The sequence below is a fragment of the Carassius carassius genome, chromosome 42 (assembly GCF_963082965.1).
Source record: "Carassius carassius chromosome 42, fCarCar2.1, whole genome shotgun sequence".
NCBI lineage: Eukaryota > Metazoa > Chordata > Actinopteri > Cypriniformes > Cyprinidae > Carassius > Carassius carassius.
Genome location: NC_081796.1, coordinates 21,025,893 through 21,044,495, shown reverse-complemented (window position 1 = coordinate 21,044,495; position 18,603 = coordinate 21,025,893). Strand labels below are relative to the sequence as shown.

General features: G+C 40.1%; 2 protein-coding genes across 2 annotated transcripts; both read left to right on the top strand.

Moving 5' to 3' along the window:
* Positions 1 to 2,432: 2,432 nt before the first annotated feature.
* Positions 2,433 to 9,686, top strand: LOC132124156 (F-box/SPRY domain-containing protein 1-like). Its single transcript, XM_059535017.1, has 3 exons — positions 2,433 to 2,958; positions 7,500 to 7,856; positions 9,109 to 9,686. Exons 1-3 carry the CDS (start codon positions 2,626 to 2,628, stop codon positions 9,292 to 9,294), a joined length of 876 nt encoding a protein of 291 aa, XP_059391000.1. The 5' UTR covers positions 2,433 to 2,625; the 3' UTR covers positions 9,295 to 9,686.
* A 3,071-nt stretch (positions 9,687 to 12,757) lies between these two features.
* Positions 12,758 to 17,273, top strand: LOC132124154 (transforming growth factor beta activator LRRC33-like). The gene is made up of 3 exons (XM_059535016.1): positions 12,758 to 13,010; positions 14,100 to 14,220; positions 14,714 to 17,273. Exons 2-3 carry the CDS (start codon positions 14,113 to 14,115, stop codon positions 16,652 to 16,654), a joined length of 2,049 nt encoding a protein of 682 aa, XP_059390999.1. The 5' UTR covers positions 12,758 to 13,010; positions 14,100 to 14,112; the 3' UTR covers positions 16,655 to 17,273.
* Positions 17,274 to 18,603: the final 1,330 nt, after the last annotated feature.

Here is an 18,603-nt window from a genome sequence, read left to right as displayed (position 1 = left end):
CCCAGTGATACAGGCTTGAGGAGGCAATGGGAAGTTGCTATAAGACGGGAGGGTTTTGTTGTGACTGAGTCGTCAAAGCTCTGCAGTGAACACTTCAAGCCTGATGATTTTGACAGGACGGGTCAGATTGTCAGGCTTCGAGATGGTGTGACCCCATCTGTCTTCAACTTCCCATGTCATCTCCAAAGAGTAGGTGTGTTTTACTCTACATGCTAACAGAGATGTCTATGATTCATATGTAAAACAAAAACGGTAAAACCGTTAGATATTTCTGCATGTATTAGTGATGTATTGTGTATTCAAATACACAATACATGTTTTTAAGTATTATGTTTATTATATTTTAGCCTGTAGTAACGAGGAAAACAAAAACTTCAAGGAAAGCTGAAGAGAGCCTACCAGTGGGTCTTTCTCAGCATTTTCCTGAAAGTGAACCTCAGCCCAATGATGTGAGTATTTGTAAGCTATTTGATATGTCCCATACAGCTGTGAGCATCATATCAAAATCTCTCCCTTGCTTTCTGCAACTCTTTTTAGAAATACTCATACACTTATATGTGTATGAGTATATGTTATAATTAAATAAATACACACATGAACAAATACACACCTTCTTTCACTGACATTCATTTGGAATTGAGAACCATCATTTTATGCTTGTGTCATTTGTGGTGTCTGTATTTCACAAAGTAAGGCTGCACCACATCGCAAAATTAACTATCCTGGAGTTACAGAGTGCAAGCATACGCAAGAAGCTGTGCAAAACAGTTCTTTTTAAAGGATTTTAGCTCCCCAGTCCCAGTTGCAAGCCTGACAGGGTAATGTAAAATGCTGGAATGACCTGGAATTATAACGTTTACTTTAGGCCTTTAAACGCCACACCACCAATCTAACCTGCACCTGCTCTTTTACTGCACTGGTCACAGTACTTTACACACATGCATTTGCACTAGTCATATTTTGCACAAACTGCACACTGTTCTAGCTATTACTGTAAACTGTCTAAAGCTGTTACTGTACAAAGCACAGTAAACTATTTCTATAAAAACATCATTGCACTACTGTTATTCTGTATATACTGTAATACATTGTTTAACAATACTTTTACACACTCATCCAACTGTATTTATTATCACTGTTCTCACATTGCTGCTGTTCATAATGCATATATAATCCTACATTGCTCTGTTCATAATGTACATACAATCTCTACATTTGCATTCCTATTTATATTCTGTACATACTCTGCTCAATACTGTATATAGCAACTCCACTGTACATTCTGTATATCATAGCTTCACTTACTCTGCACTTTTATGTATATAAAACACTATATTCTTGCACTTCTGGTTAGATGCTAACTGTATTTCATTAGCTCTGTACTTGTACTCTGCATAATGACAATAAAGTTGAATCTAATCTAATCTAAAAAAAAAAATCTGAGCTGGTACAGTATATATGGGAAGCTTGTACGTATATGTGTTACAGAAAGTGAGTGAGTGAGTGAGTGAGTGTGTGTGTGTGTGTGTGTGTGTGTGTGTGTGTGAGAGTGTGTGATAGTGTGTGCGTGTGTGTGTGTGTGTGTGTGTGTGTGTGTGTGTGAGAGAGTGTGTGTGAGAGTGTATATGTGTGTGTGAGAGAGAAATAAATTCAAATGAAAAATCAAACTTGTTTCTTTATTAAAATATAAAATTCATCCATTTATACATTTATCAATATTCCTGTGTGAGTGTGTGAGGGAGAAATACATTCAAAATAACAATCAAACTTTAAAATATGAAATTCATTAATTTATACATTTATCAATATGCCATTGTTTGTGTGTGTGAGAGAGAAATAAATTCAAATGAACAATCAAACTTTTTTCTTTATTAAAATATAAAATTCATTCATTTATACATTTATCAATGTGCCATAGTCTACCATATGTCTTTGTTAAAGAGTGTAATACAAAGTCTTTCAACATGAAATCAGAATTTTTCAATGTGTGACAGCGTCCTGTATCATAACTAAGTCTCTGCCGTTTGTAACAAACCAAACCGTGTGAAAATCCGGTAAAAACTCGGGGAGTTATGATCATTGTAGTTGAGGATACACCTTCCTCAGTAGAAATAAATGCGGCGGGCGGCGCATTGGGGACCCATCCAAGATGGCGCCGCGCTGATACGTCCGCTCCAATAGGCAGCGTCAGTCTATGAGGCGTCTACGTATATAATGTCTATGGGTTTTGTAGACCAGTTGAATCAATTCACTGATGCGATTCATGAAAGAATGATTCCTTCACGAATCATCATTAATGTGAAACAGAAACAGAAAGAGTAACACGTTTACAGCTTTACAACGTGTTAAATACGATATGTGGATAATTATAATTAATTTATAAAGATCTTTAATTGAACGATATATTTTCGTAAATACACCATCTCGGATTTGTTGGCCGCACGCCGTCCAGGACCTTTACAACAGTCACATAGCTCAGATTTTGATCCATTTGGCCGCAACAGCAATAACACCGGGAGATGGGTCAGCTGAACGCGCTTCGCTGGACCGCGGTGGGGTTCTGACCCGCTGTGCGATCCGGCTGCGCGGTTGTAATATCGGTTACATTCAGCGGAGGAGTTTGACATGTCTGGCGCAGGGGTCGTTGGAGGGGCGCAGTCTGCGGGGCTGGGCGCTGCCGTCGCGGGCTGCTGCTACTCCTCGTTGGGCGCCGGTTCTGCCGCATTATTAGGCTGTGCGTCAGGCATGGCGGGTCGGTTACTCAGCAGAGTTCTCGAGCATATATTCTCCTATCTTGAGCTGGTGGATATCATGAACTGCTCGCTCGTTTGCTGGCACTGGTACAACTGTCTGGCGGATGAAAACAGCGAGGTGTGGCGGAGTCTGTGCGCCCGCTTGCTCAGTGAAGAAGCGCTGCGCTCCGATATTCTCTGCAACCTGCCTTCATACAAAGCAAAAGTAAGATTGTTAAAAATAAATGTTAACATGATGTCAGTTTAATTAATATAATTTACATTGCAGTACTTACAATTATGCATCGTGCCGATGTGCATTTTTAACATTTTATTTTTTTATTAAATAGACTAGATTTTACCGGGGACACAACTGTGGGATTGTGTGCTTTTATGTTTCGAATAATAAACATAACACATTTAAGGTTCTTAATTGTATTTTTGAATACAGTTATGTTAGTAGGTGACCAGAAGAGTGTTATTGGTCTCCAATGTATGACGTCAATTGTAAATATTGGACCAAATACAGTAACATCAGTAGCTTGCCTGCAATTTATGGACGCAAAGCTGCAGAAAATTGGTTATTTACATATAAATGACTGAATTATTAAAATCCTGTATTAACTAAAGATTTCAAACCATACTTACAAACAGTACCATGGTATTACCGTGTTTTCTTGGACATTTGGTGTTATGCGTATCATGGTACTGCTGAATTTGTTAAATAATTTATTTAAGTTATTTTACCCTGTTCTTGACACTATAAATGATGCAGATATTGCATTAAACAATCAAATAAATAATGTCACGTTCGGGAACACAGGAGACGAGAGATCCAAGTGCAGTGTGAGATTTATTGGGTAATCCAAAATCAGAGTCAAAACAAGCCGGGGTCGTAACCAAACATCAGTCCAAAACAGAAACACACAAATAAACAAACAGGATCAGGAACAGGAACTAGAAAACTAGGAACACGAGGAAACCAGGTGACAGAAAGTAAGGACTCCATGAAGACAAATGGAAACAGACCGGATATATATAGGCAGGGTAATGACTATCAAGTGAAGACACCTGAGTGCAATTAACAGGAGTGCAATTACTGTGATGAAGGGACAAGACTTAGTGGGAATTGTAGTGCCTGCGGTGAGGTGCCTATGGGGAAGTGAGACCACTAGTGTATATAGACCAAGATGGCGACATGAACACATCGCAAGGCTCAGCGTCTCTCCAGTTTTTGCAATTTCGCAGTATTATTCCTGCTCATCTCGGGTCTGTTCATACTGAACAGCTTTGCTTTAACATCATACACCCGACAGGAGCTTTTGGATATCGTTGAGGACTTTTCCAGCAGTTTTATCACCAATCTTTGACTCATCCCTGAGATCGCTAGAACACCCGAGGCTACGCACTCTACCCGGCCGGGCGGAAGTGCTCGCAGGCAGTGTCGAGATCGTAAACAAAGGCGGGGGAAGCGCGGAGGTCTTTTCCTTGCTAATGTGCGGTCACTGGTGAACAAAATGTATGAGTTACGACTCCGCATCACCCACAGTAAGAGACTTTTGGACTGCAATGTCATGGTTTTTACAGAAACATGGCTACACAGCAACGTACCCAATAATGCTATTGAGCTAGCCGTATGCTACACGCTCCGGGCAGATAGAATGGCAGATGACTCCGGCAAGACAAGAGGTGGTGGATTGTGCATTTATGTCAACAAAGCTTGGTGTACGAACACTGTCATTGTTGTGAGACACTGCTCAGCTAACCTAGAGTTTCTCATGGTTAAATGTAGACCTTTTTATCTGCCACAGGAGATCACTTCCACCCAATAATAACCGCAGTCTATATTCCACCGATTGCTAATGCCAAGCTGGCTTTGAACGAACTTCATGCAGCCATTAGTAAACAACAGACTGCTCACCCGGAGGCTGCTTTTATTGTCGCTGCAAATTAAAGACAGTGCTCCCCAAATTTCACCAGCATGTTTCCTGCCACACCAGAGGAGACAAAACTTTGGATCATGTTTACACAAACATTAATGGAGCTTACATCGCAACCCCCCTCCCCCACCTCAGACAATCTGATCACCTTTCTTTGTTCACCCCTCATCAACCGTGTGAAGCCATCAGTGAGGACCATCAAAGTGTGGCCAACTGGAGCAGACTCTTTACGTCAAGGCTGCTGGCCCCGATGGCATTCCTGGATGTGTGCTTAGGGCATGTGCAGAGCAGCTTGCAGGGGTCTTCACAGACATTTTCAACCGGTCTCTCACCCAAGCAACTGTGCCAACATGTTTTAAGTCCACATCCATTGTGCCAGTACCGAAACACTCCTCCCCAATGTGCCTGAATGACAGTTGCATCACAGTCTGGTATGGGAACAGCTCAGTGGCTGACCAGAAGGCACTGCAGAGGGTGGTGAAAACTGCCCAACGCATCACAGGGACACCACTTCCTGCTCAGGAACAGCTTTTTCCCTAAAGCTGTCTCTTTGCTGAATTCTGCCCTCTGACACCCCTCACAGACCAAAGAACACAGAGACCAGGAGGGAGGTAAACCGGCGGAGGACCAGGGGGAGGGACGGAGGGCCAGGTAATAGAGGGTAACAGAGACAGGAAGTGCCAAAAAACAAAAACAAAATGACAACAAAACACAAGTCCAGGGGAGAACAGAAAGTTCAGTGGCCCAGGGCCGAACTGACAGGGCAGGAATCTAGGGTGGAGCAAGGTGGAATTGGAGCCCTGCGGTTGAGTCAGAAACCCACCAGGGCGGCACAGAAGACCACCACATCCGTGTGGTCGAAACAGAAGCCCACCAGGGCGGCGGAGAAGACCCCACAACCGTGCGGTCGAGACAGAAGCCCACCAGGGCAGCACAGAAGACCACTACAACTGTGCGGTCAAGACAGAAGCCCACCAGGGCGGCGCAGAAGACCACCACATCCATGCGGTCGAGACAGAAGCCCACCAGGGCGGCGCAGAAGACCACCATAGTGGGATCAATGATACAAGAGAGCAAGTCTGGATAGGCAAGTCTGAAACAGAGAACACAAGTTAAGGGTGGCCTCCGTGGCCACGACAGGATCAGTCGAGCGCTCAGAGAGTTCAGCTGAGACGTAGAGAGGCTCTGGTAGTTCAGCAGAGACGTGGAGAGGCTTTGGTAGTTCAGCAGAGGCGTGGAGAGGCTCTGGTAGTTCTGCAGAGTTTAGACTGGATTCAGGAAGATCAATGGTGACTTGACTCTGCTCAGGAAGATCAATAGTGACTTGACTCTGTTCATGAAGATCATTGGTGACCTGGCTCTGCTCATGAAGATCAATGGTGACTTGCATTTGCTCATGAAGATCAATGGTGACTTGCCTTTGCCCATGAAGATAGTCGGTGACTTGACCTTGCCTATGAAGAACACTGGTGACTTGACTTTGCCCATGAAGAACACTGGTGACTTGACTTTGCCCATGAAGATCACTGGTGACTTGCCTTTGTCCATGAAGATCACTGGTGACTTGCCTTTGTCCATGAAGATCACTGGTGACTTGCCTTTGCACATGAAGATCAATGGTGACTTGACTTGACTCCTGAGGTCTCACTGTGGTAGTGCTTAATTCTGGAGTGTCAACGGTGACCTGACCTGACTGTGGAGTGTCAACGGTGATCTGACCTGACTCTGGAGGGTCAACAGTGACCTGACCTGACACTGGAGGGTCAACGGAGACCTGACCCGACTCTGTAGGGTCAACGGTGACCTGACCCAACTCTGGAGGGTCAAAGGGAACCTGACTTGACTCTGGAGGGTCAACGGGAACCTGACTCGACTCTGGAGGGTTAACTGTGGCTGTCATCCAGTGTAGAGGCGCTGGACAAGCGGCCATCTTGTGCCATGACTCTGGACCGGCGGCCATCCTGGGCCGTGGCGCTGGGCCGGCGACCACCTTGTGCTGTGGCGCTGGGCTGGCGGCCATATTGTGCTGTGGTGCTGGGCTGGAGGTCCTAATGTCTGTAGACCCCGGTCTAGAGTCGGCCATCCCACCGGGAGAGACAGGTGTGGCTGAGGCATCCCACCAAGATCGATGATATAGGTATCATCAGCACGGACATCAGTCCAAAACAGAAACAAACAAATGAACAAACAGGATCAGGAACAGGAACTAGAAAACTAGGAATGCGAGGAAACCAGGTGACAGAAAGTAAGGACTCCATGAAGACAAATGGAAACAGACCGGATATATATAGGCAGGGTAACGACTATCAAGTGAAGACACCTGAGTGCAATTAACAGGAGTGCAATTACTGTGATGAAGGGACAAGGCTTAGTGGGAATTGTAGTGCCTGCGGTGAGGTGCCTATGGGGAAGTGAGACCACTAGTGGACACCCAGGGAAACAGAGACCAGACACCGTGACAAATAAACCATGGTTTTACCATGCTTTTTTGAACATATGTCATGTATGTGTGTTCATGTGTATGAGTGCATTCAGTTTTTATTAATTTATTGGCTACCTTGAATGTCATCAGTTCTTTAATGAGTTGTATGTACCAAAAAAAAGAAAGTTACTGAAAATTGTCAATGTATCGGAATTGAATTTCAGTTTTACATTTTGTTTAAAATATTGTAACCCCAGTATTGTGTATCGTATGGAATCGTGAGCGGAGTCTATTGTTACACTCCAATATATAGAGAGTGTGGTATCATAGAGTTACCATCTCATTCTAGATCAAATTTGATTGGACATAAGTTTGTGAGTAACTTAAATTTTCTTCTGTCATCAGCTGAAGTCCTTCCAGCACGCTCTGAGCTCCCATGACTGCTCTAGGAATGTATATATCAAGAAAAACGGGTTTACTCTGCACCGCAACCCCATCGCCCAAAGCACCGATGGTGCCCGTGGGAAGATTGGCTTCTCGGAGGGCCGCCATGCCTGGGAGATCTGGTGGGAAGGTCCTCTTGGGACGGTGGCGGTGATCGGCATCGCAACCAAGAGGGCTCCCGTGCAATGCCAGGGCTATGTGGCGCTTCTAGGCAGCGATGACCAGAGCTGGGGATGGAATCTAGTTGACAATAACCTGCTTCACAATGGAGAGGTCAACGGCAACTTCCCCCAGTGCAACAACGCACCAAAATACCAGGTAGCACAGCCCAAGAATCTACTTATATATATATGTGTGTGTGTGTGTATGTATATGTATATGTGTATATATATATATATATATATATATATATATTTATATATATATGTATAAATGTGTCATTCCAAAAGATAGTTCACCTAAAAATTCTGTCATCATTTACTCGCCCTCATGTCATTTTTTTCTGTAAAACACAAAAGAGAATGTTTTAGGTTTGTCACCATGTTTGATATAGTTGTAAGGTGCTGCCCAATATGCGTATTTATACAATATTCTATGCCATTTTGTAGTATAAATAGTGTAATTGTTCATACTTAAAGTTCCAAAAAGAAAAAGATACCCAGATACATTTCAGATACCCTGATTATGCACTTAAATAACTGGAAAGACTATGTGTGAAATTTTGGACAATCAGCTGTCAAAGCTATCAGACTCTGATGCTCAATGACACATTTCCTTGCAAAATCCATAAAGTATCGATGTTTTGATTTTATTTGAATTGAAAACTTCTTACAATTGTTTATAGTAACTTAAAATATACCAGCAAAGTCATACAGTATGAATGAGTTTAACGCTACCTTTATGTCCTTTTTGTATTATTTTCATCCTGATAAGGGCTAAAACAGCCGAAACATTCTATAAACATCATTGTGTTTCACAGAAGAAAGCAAACTGAATGGAATGAGATGACGTTCGGTAAATTATGAAAGAGATCTAAGAATTCTGTCATTATTATTTTCTCCCTCTCATTTTCTAAACCTGTTATTTTTGCTGTTATATTTTCCTTGAAAAGGAGTTATCTGAAAATGTCAAGCTCCAAAAATCGAAGAAAAAAAAACACCATAAAAGCAGACGTAATGACTCATGCACTGTATTCTACGTCTTTCAAAGCTGCTTTTTAACTGTACGTGAGGAACTGGCCTACAGTAAATATTAATTCGCTGAGAATTTCTGGCAAAGCTCTAATCTAAAATTTCAAATTGTTGTTTAGATTAAAGCCTATAAAGGCTAGAATAAACTTCACAACTTTTAAAATCATAATAATCCTAATAACTTTATAAATGGTTACAGAGACAAACTGGCCATACACAAAATGAATGAGGATCTCTCACACATCTTTGCATCTCCTTTTCTCACCTCCTTTTGATGGGAATAATACTAGCATACAAGTTTAGAACAACAGGAGGGAGCGTAAATGATGAAGTTTCCTTAAAAAAGATGTATCTCCAATATGCTTGTATTTATTTTCCAGATCGGGGAGAGAATACGTGTAATCCTAGACATGGATGATAAGACACTAGCCTTTGAACGAGGTTTTGAGTTCCTTGGAGTGGCGTTCCGTGGGCTCCCCAAAACATGCCTGTTTCCAGCTGTGTCAGCCGTCTATGGGAACACTGAAGTGACTATGGTGTATCTGGGAAGACCCCTGGATGGATAAGTATTAGAACCAGAGAGCATCACGACAACTGCTGTTTGACTTACATAAGACTAGTAAAAAAAATGGGGAAATGGTTGGTGGCAGGCTTGCTGATGATGAGGATGTCCAACACACATCTGCGGATTTCAGTTGAACATCTATTTGCTTTTAATCCTTTTTTGAATACCTGGGACATTTTTTTAACCTGGTTTTAATCTAATTTATGAAATTGCACAGGGAGCAGCTTTTCTATTTTATGAATTGTTAAGCCAAATTAGAAGAGACAAAGTTTTTTAATTCATTACAACCATTTTTTAACACAACACATGGAATGAGAAGATACTGTATGAGTACAAGGATGGCTCAAGATTTCACACACAAGAACAAATTGATGTGTAAGTAAATGACATGAAGTAAACATGCCAAAATTATGTACTGATATCTTACCATTGGTGTTTTTTGTTTGTTTGTTTTTTTAATTTCCAGAGCAGTTATCTGCATGCAGTATACCAGTCTCTTCCTCTGTTTTTTTATTATTATTTTTAAAGACAGGCAAAGGTATGTCATTATTATTCCATTGGTTACTGTACATCTTAACTGTAGAAGTATATAGTATTTATTTATTGAGGTCTATCTTTGCTATAACTGAGGTTTATTGAGATTACAAATAAACTCTAAAAAGTTCCGTGAACGTATGTCAGCCTGTTCTATCATTGCCCTTAATATGGATTAATTCAATCTGTTGATATAATAGTCTATCATACTGGTATCTAGGAATTCATGAAAAGCCCATAGTTGTTCTTGTTTCACCACATGGTGGCATCCTTCACCTTGAGTTAACAGAAACATCAGCCTTTTGCTTTAAGTGTTCATTCTGAGCTGCAGTTTATCTAAAATAGCAGGAAATGACGATTAACAACTTATTTTTATTTTTTTCACTGTCTTGGAAAATCTGAATATTTAAGTAGTCTAATTATAAAGTCAAGCTTGATAGACCTGGAAAAGCACTGTAAATTAATCAAATCTTGTAACTCATTTTATGAATATACATTTTCCTAGTCAGGCCAAATTGTAAAAATTGTCATCAGGTGGAAAAATTGTGAGTTAAAAATTTGTATCCAGTAAATCATGAATAACTGGACAAATCATTCGCCCTTCAAATATTGTTGTGGACAATGTGGGGGCCTTAAGGTCAAAATATTAGGACTGCTTTCATAGAGACTTGTGGCTTTACTAACCTCTAGAACCTGGTGTCAGATCCTGCTCCTGAAGGACCTCCGCGCTGTCCTGCAGAGTTTTGTTCCAACCCCAATTGAACACACCTGAACCAACTAATCAAGGTCTTACTAGGGGTGGGCAAATCCTGGATAGCCACACCCCTTGTCCAAATACTCGCACTTGCAGTCTTTGCACTTGACTACTTATATGACGTATTTCATATATTTGGTCCAAGTGTTGAAGTGAGCACGAAGTGTGTGTACTTTTCATTACCTGATAGGGACGCGCTTATAGTGTTTTAAAAATCCAAGTGTTTACAGAGCTTTATTTTTATTTTTCAATACTTTGCATTTTAATATCAACTTCTAAATGTCTGTTCAGTAGTCCCAATAACAGATAACACAATTAAATTTTGTGGTGCTTCTAATTAAATAATATAAAGCAGTTGCAAATGTTTTACAAAATAATTATCAGTTACGTAATCATTTGCACCAATAAAACGTGCAGCTCTTTGTTTTACTACCAAATTATATATAGCTGATATCTAATTATTAATAATATTTAATATAAACTACATTGAAAAGGTTCCCGTTACCTCTCGCGAGATCTCGGTAAAAAGTCTAACGATTTATTTCCACAAGATGATGCATGATACACTTAGCCTCGAATACCGATACGGAGTGGTAGTGTGGATTTATTGTGTTAGGGGCACTGTGCTTTGGCATTTGCACAGTTACTTCCTGTCGCACCCACACGCTCTCAAGTGGCTAAGACTGCAAGTGTGGGTATTTGGACAAGGGGACTGTCCTGCAGACTTTAGCTCCAACCCTAATCAAACACACCTGAACAAGCTAACCAAGGTCTAAGCGTTACTAAAAATCAGCAGGTAGGTGACTTTTATCAAGGTTAGAGCAAAACTCTGCAGGACTGTGGCTCTCCAGAACCGACGATGGCCACCAGGCATACTAGAAATTTCCAGGAAGTTGTGTGGAAGCAAGTTGGAGCTAAACTTTGCAGGACATATTACCTCTAGGAGGAAGTTTGGACAACCCAACCTAAAAACACCCTAGCTAATGCATAGACACATACAGAAGCTTATAACACCTTAACAACTGCATAGCAACACACTAAAATGACCTAACACAAGGAAACAGCAACACGCTACAACCTAGATAGCATAAGTACTTCTGTTAAAGATCGCTTCATCTGGAAAGCATCTGATGTGTACAAACATCTGATTGACATCTTTAAAATGACAGTTTTACATGCATATGCATTCTGAATCATAAACATTTCACAAACATCATCTAAACGTCTATTTGACATCTGATAGGAAACAGCGTATAGAGGTATTGTAGATAAGCAAATCTAAAGTCAAATAGATGTGTCTGTGATGTATGTGTGCTAGCAATAGCCTAGTAACTGCATAGCAACGCACTAAAGCTGATTGGCAGCCACTAGCCAATGTTTTGGGAACCACACACAAGTCTTGCACGAGCAAGCACAAATGTGATTTTTTTTTTTTTTCTTTTTAGCACTTCTTATGTCTCATTTATGTGGAGCTAGGAGGTTTTAGTACATGCAGCGCCTTAAAACAGGTCACACTTGACTGCACTGAGAAGTCTTAAACTACCTAATTCGTATTATTGACTGAATATGCAATACTATATAATCCGTACGTATAATTTCATTTTTCTTTGCAATGTAGGCTACTGCAGGGAAATTAAAATGGGTTGCGGTGAGATGCATTACTGACGTGGAAATAACTGCGCGTGCATAAAAACGGTATCGCTTTTAGGCGGATGGCGGACAGACCCTTCTCGACCTGTTTGTAAATGAAGCAGTGTGGCACGCGCGAACGTTTTCACACGTTTTCACTTTAGGACCGCTTATTTTGAGAAGAATGTGACGGTTTCAACGAGCAGAAGTGATGGGCCTGCATCTTTCTAGCAGGAAGGGTGTGAGCTCTTGGTGGTTTCCTCTTGAGTAGTATCTGATGAGTGAAACCAGTAGTGGGTGCTTTGGGTGTGTTCACTTAGTAGGTTTGTGGTCTACTGAACAAGACAGAAATAAGGTCGAAATGTTTGTGCAACATAAACTTTTACAGGTGCTTTTTGCACCTCCACGCACGACGGTTATTATACGTAAATATTTTTCCTCATGTTTTTTATGTAAGCACCATTAAACGTCCTTAATGCTTATTCTCCTGCTCCGTTAGTCTACTGAAACCGAAATACTTTTGCTGTTGTGGGAAGTGGTCGATCATATTTCTGACCCTGCAGGCGCGTGCGTTCGCGAGTGTATGTGTGTGCGTGAAATGTATGATCTTGGCTGCCTTCATGTGACTGCGTTTCCGTTGCTTGCTTGCTTCCGCAATTACTAAAGACATTGCAGAGATGTAGATGTCAAGCACTTTGCATCTCCGGAGAGACCAAGCCAACAGAACCTCCCCGCAAACCGATGTAATGGTCTTCTGTGAACTTCACAGAGGATCGGAGGGCGCGATCCTGGCCACTGGGGTAAGTGTGCACGGTATACCAAAGTGAGACTGTGTGAATGTGAAACGGACAGGGTGAATGTTTTATGGCACTTTGACTTTTGCTTTATCTTTGATTCAGTAGGACTTTCAGTACACTCATTACAGGGATAGTCACCTTGCCTTATCTAACTCAAAGGCGCAATATTTTTGATGTGATTTAGCTCTTTTAATTGTTTGCAGGATATTTTTTCTTACCTTTGATGGATACAGTGGACCCAAAAGTATATGGATTCGTAGGTCACACTGAAAGGGTCAAAAAATAAAAAAAAATTTTTGATAACAAAATGTCAAACCAACTTAATAAACAAATTACTTTTTTAGATCTCTCAAATGATGACCTTTTAGATTTTTAAGAGTGAACTTCAGTTATGTGCAGTGTATATACTGTTTTTATATGTAAAATTTAACTTAAAAAATGATCAATTATTATTATTATTATTATTACAATTATTAAAAGTATTATGTCTTCAGTTAAACTTGAAGTGATTTTTAAATAACTGCCTTTTTGTTCTTTTTGGGGGGGGGGGGGGGGGGATGCAGTGACATTAATAAATTTTTATGTTTGATCTGAATGTCCAAATGTTTTTAGGGCCAGTGTATATTGATTAATAGCTGTGACAAAATGTGTGCATTTTGTCAATCTGATTTATAACCTGTATCACAGTTGGCTGGAGTAGATTAATGTTAGCTGCAGCCACACATTTCCTCTGTCCCTGCCACACACAGACCGCTAGGTGTCAAATCATTTTCTGTTATGATATACTGTATAAATTGAAAATGGAGTGTCTTGAAAGGAAGTTTAGGAATTTTAGTGTCTAAAAGATTTGAGATGCAGTTTATATTACAGTTTCTGTGTCAGTGTCAAATGCAACAACAATGTGTAATTTCAAGCGGATTCTCAAAATAATATTTATGGAACTTCAAAAATACTTCTGTAAATACACCTTTACATGGACACTGATAGTGCATTTAAATAAAGCATAAATAAAAAAGTATATGTACGTTTCTAATGATATATTTTTAATATCTAATAATATAATTGTGGTCATGTTTTATTACTTCATTGCAGTGATCATGTTAAGATGCCGGTGTTTGATCACTTGTCCATCGTGCTCTGTCATACAGTGGTACCACTACTGGTGGTCCTGCTTTCAGCCTCAGGACATCCGCAGACCTTCCCCTGCAGACTGGTATGTGAGAAATGGGTAGACTACAAATACGTTTAGATGAACACTGTTCTCTGGAAGGGAAATAAGCATATTCCTTAAGCGCATTACGTGGTGGTTTTCAAATAGAAAATGTATTCAAAATGTTACATCTTAAAATATGATGTTACAGTTGTTACATTAACAAGTTATTACTTGTGGTGTAACCTGATGTATTCAAGTTAAATACATTTTTACTTGAGGGGCAAAAAACAGTTGTTACCACATGAAGGACCTTTTTTGTTTACGTGACTAAACATTTTTAACATGTATAGACTAATATGAAGTCTAATCAGCAAACCACTAAATTTGCTTGTTTGTCTATTTTTAATGTTCTCCATGGGATTAGCAAGTGAAAATATACAATTGGGTCAAATGACCTGTAGTGGAAATAATTAATCTAATTATGATACTGTTTTTTTCCATTGTGTGGAAGAATAATCTAACTTAGTCTTTCCTTCTCTTTCCATGTCTGAAGATACAAAGCACGGCTCGGTGCAACAACTGTCAGCTCTCTGCCATACCAGATCATTTACCACATCAAATTGAGGAGATCTTTTTAGACAATAACCTTCTGTTAAATCTTCAAGATGGTTGTCTCTCCCGGTATCCTCTTCTACGGACGTTCAGCTGTGCGAACAATCGGATAACAGGGGTGGAAGAGCGCGTGTTCTCTGAGTTGCCTCTTTTAGAAGACCTCAATTTAGCCAATAACGAGCTTTACCATGGACACAAGCAAGTGGCCCAGTCCTTAAGCTCTCTGTCCCAACTAAAGACCCTTGATCTTTCAGGTAATGGCCTCTCAGAGGACATGGTGTCTCTGCTGGTACAGAATCTGTCCTCGCTTGAGTCTCTATACTTGTCCCGGAATGCCATGCTGAGGCTGGATGAGTCAACATTCAGAAACCTTCATCAGCTTAGGGAGCTGAACGTTGAGAGAAACTTGTTGTTTGAGATCGATGGAGCATTTGATCATATGAAAAAGCTCCAAAGGCTGAATCTGGCCTTAAACTGCTTACCATGTTTGGTCAACTTTGAAATGACCCAACTGCTGGTTCTAAACGCCAGCCACAATTCCATTGAATGGTTCATAACCAATCAAAATTTGACTGAAACCTTTCAGCTGGATACGTTGGATCTGTCTGACAACCATTTGCTGTTCTTTCCATTCCTTCCAACAAAAAACAGAATAAGAACTTTGTTGTTGTCCAATAATCGAGTTAGTTTTTACCAACACTTATCAAATTATACATCTTCAAACTGGAGCACTAGTGTTGAGTACTACAACTTGGGGCAAAATGTAAGCAGCATCACAGTAGAGCTCTGGAATGAGAACCTTCACGGTGATCTTTCCTCAGTAGAGCTCCTGGACCTGAGTGAAAACAAGGTGAACTACTTCCCTCAGGGATTCATTCAACAGATGCCACATCTTTTCTGGCTGAGGCTGAGAAGTAACTGTTTACAGTCCTTCAGTTTGACGCCTGAATATCTACCAGTCACCCTTTATGAACTGGATGTTAGCCGAAACAGGTTAACCGAGTTGAAAGCAAGCAAACACTCTATTAACAAGCTGAACAATCTCACACATCTCAATCTAAGTACAAATGACCTTAAGAACCTCCCAACTAGGATTTTTGCTGGTCTACCAAAACTTCACACACTAGATCTCAGTCACAACACTGTGGATGTGTGTTACTTGCCGAGTTCCTCAGGATGTGTTGTGTGGTCCAACATTGTTTCCCTAAAACAGCTCTATCTTGCCGGGTGTAGCATTCAGAACATCCCATCTTCAGCGTTCAAGGGCACGCCTCTAACCCATCTCGAACTTTCTAACAATCCGGACCTAAACCTCAAACAGGAATCTCTGGAAGGTCTCGCTAACACTTTGCAGCACTTGGGACTTGGTAATACTGGTCTTCAAGACTTTGACTTCTCTTTATACGGCCATTTAAAGAGTTTAAACATCTGTAGAAACTCACTACCAGAACTTCCTGAATCTCTAATAGCATTAAACCTGAAGCTTCTGGACTTGAGGGATAACATGTTGACAACCATCCCATCCCAACATGCTGGCATGTTAGCTGAAAGACTGCAGACTGTTTATATGAATGGAAATGCCTTCAACTGTTGCCATTTAGACTGGTACAGGACCTTCGGGGAGAATAAAGGCATCAGTATTGTAGATCTCTCAGAGGTTACATGTTTGGACTTAAACCACAGGCGTCACAAGGTCGTGCTTTTGGACGCCATCCACTGTGGTGGTTCCAGCAGTGAGGAGTCTGTTGTTTGGTACATTCTTCTCTTTGTAACAGTCAGTGTTTCCATCATGGGTATATCTGTCATTTACATGCTCACCTTTAACCCAAGAATTTTGCCTCGTGCTATTAAAAAGAGATGCTGGAGGCCGGCTCCTTATTGAGAAGCATGCTATTGTAAAAAGGAATGAAGAGGCTAACATGTTAAATATGCTCTCAAAGGTTGCTACTTTCAGACAACTGGATATAACAGAAGAGAAATATATTAATGTGAAAGATTTAGGCCATATTGGTCTCTAAACATGAATGTATTTAATTTTATCCTCATTAAAATGCAGGAAAAGCTTATGGATACTGGATGGTTTTATATGTGCCTTTTAAAGAAAAGTTGCAATTATACTTTCAGCCATGATATTTTATATTTGCATTTATCCATTTGGCAAAAGCTCGATTTTTATTTATTTATTTTTTTAAACAGTGCACTGGTAACATCATTTTCACCTAAAATATTGTTATTAATGTCTATTTGTTATGAAAAATGTCCAGTTTTCTTGTCGTGGTTATAACATTATTTAAAGGTTACGAAATGTTTTCATAGAACGTACATCAAGTTCAAATAAGAACATTGTTCTAAGAACATTTCCTCTCAACATTATGAAAATGTTCAAGTACATATATCATAAGGACATTCTGAGAATGTTGAACTCAGAACGTTTTCTCTCAATGTTATGTAAACGTGTATATAATATTAATAAAAGTTATTTGAATGGTCCATGAAAATTACTTTAAGAGTTGTTAGTCCTAACATTTATATAACTTTTAAAAAAAACGTTGAGAATGTTCCCTGTCAGCTGGGTTAGACGTTTTATTGGTATATGTGTTCCTTGGCAATCAAACTCGTGAGCTTGTTCTTTCTAGTACTTAATGGCTTTTTATTCTAAATATATTATTTAATTTATTTGATAAAACAAGTTCCCCAGTCAAATATCAATGTGTGAGGTTACATGTCAAATCAGCTGTAACCACCCAAGACATTGATGGTGGCAGATCAAGAGTTTTTCATTGACAGATTGTCAAACGTTTAAATTACCCTGAATATTGAACATGGTATCACGTCCTTGTTTCAAATAATCAATCCTTTCCCAAACATGCCTCTAAAAGAACCGTATTTGACTGCTGCTAAGAATGTAACACTTGTTATTGTCATATTGATGAAAGAGTGGTTTTCATATTATGGGGTTTTTATTACAGGCTATATCAGTCCCCCACTTGCATGAGTGCATGTATGTAGGTTCTCAGAAGTTCGCAGAGCAGTCGCTAAAAGTAGCAAAGGAAACATGAAATTTCCTGTTTTGCTAAGACCTGTAGCAACTGCCCAGCTCTCGGTATCATAAGGGGGTGGCGGTGGTGTGGTTTTGCTCCATGCCGAGTTCTCAGAGGCAGTTGTGGCAGGATGTAAAGGATTGCTATCATATTTATCTTTCATCTGAAATATTGCTCAAGCGGTTCACAGTCATTTAAGCTATTATATTCCAATAACTGTAAAACGTAAAAATAATTAAGTCATGTATATAGGCCTATACCAAATCAGTTATTTAATTATTTTGAACTGTAACTAACCATAATTGAATAATATGTGTGTGTGTTTATTAACAGTAATTATTATATATTTGATTTAATATTAATATTTCATTCTGAATAGTATCCTTACAAATGCACAATATGCAACTGTAATATATGATTCTAAAGTACAAACAACAGGTAATTATGTGGCCATGGCCACAGTGAGTATCCACATCGACCAATGCAAGGATTCGTTGTCAGACCTCTCACTGCAAGGATCATCAGGGTTAGACCACCAAACCTAAACCACGCTGACTAACACCTCAGCCTACATGGGATTACTCATGATTTTGTGGCGCAAAGTGTGTGACAAGAAGACAAAAGGAAAGTTAAATATCTGTGAGGCAGTGAGCATGGGAACCTGGCCGTGTGTCGTGTGTATGCGTGTGTTTTTTTTATATTGCAGAGCCATGTGTGCATGTTAAACCAGAGTGTAACCAGAATACCGCTGTGGTGTTTCTCTAGGTCATGGCGGTTTGAACAGAGAAAG

Coding starts and splice junctions, on each gene's coding strand:
- LOC132124156 (XM_059535017.1), top strand. CDS start 2,626: ATGTCTGGCGCAGGGGTCGTTGGAGGGGCGCAGTCTGCGGGGCTGGGC. Junction 2,959..7,499: donor TGCCTTCATACAAAGCAAAA/GTAAGATTGTTA, acceptor TTCTGTCATCAG/CTGAAGTCCTTCCAGCACGC. Junction 7,857..9,108: donor ACAACGCACCAAAATACCAG/GTAGCACAGCCC, acceptor TTTATTTTCCAG/ATCGGGGAGAGAATACGTGT.
- LOC132124154 (XM_059535016.1), top strand. CDS start 14,113: ATGCCGGTGTTTGATCACTTGTCCATCGTGCTCTGTCATACAGTGGTA. Junction 14,221..14,713: donor AGACCTTCCCCTGCAGACTG/GTATGTGAGAAA, acceptor CCATGTCTGAAG/ATACAAAGCACGGCTCGGTG.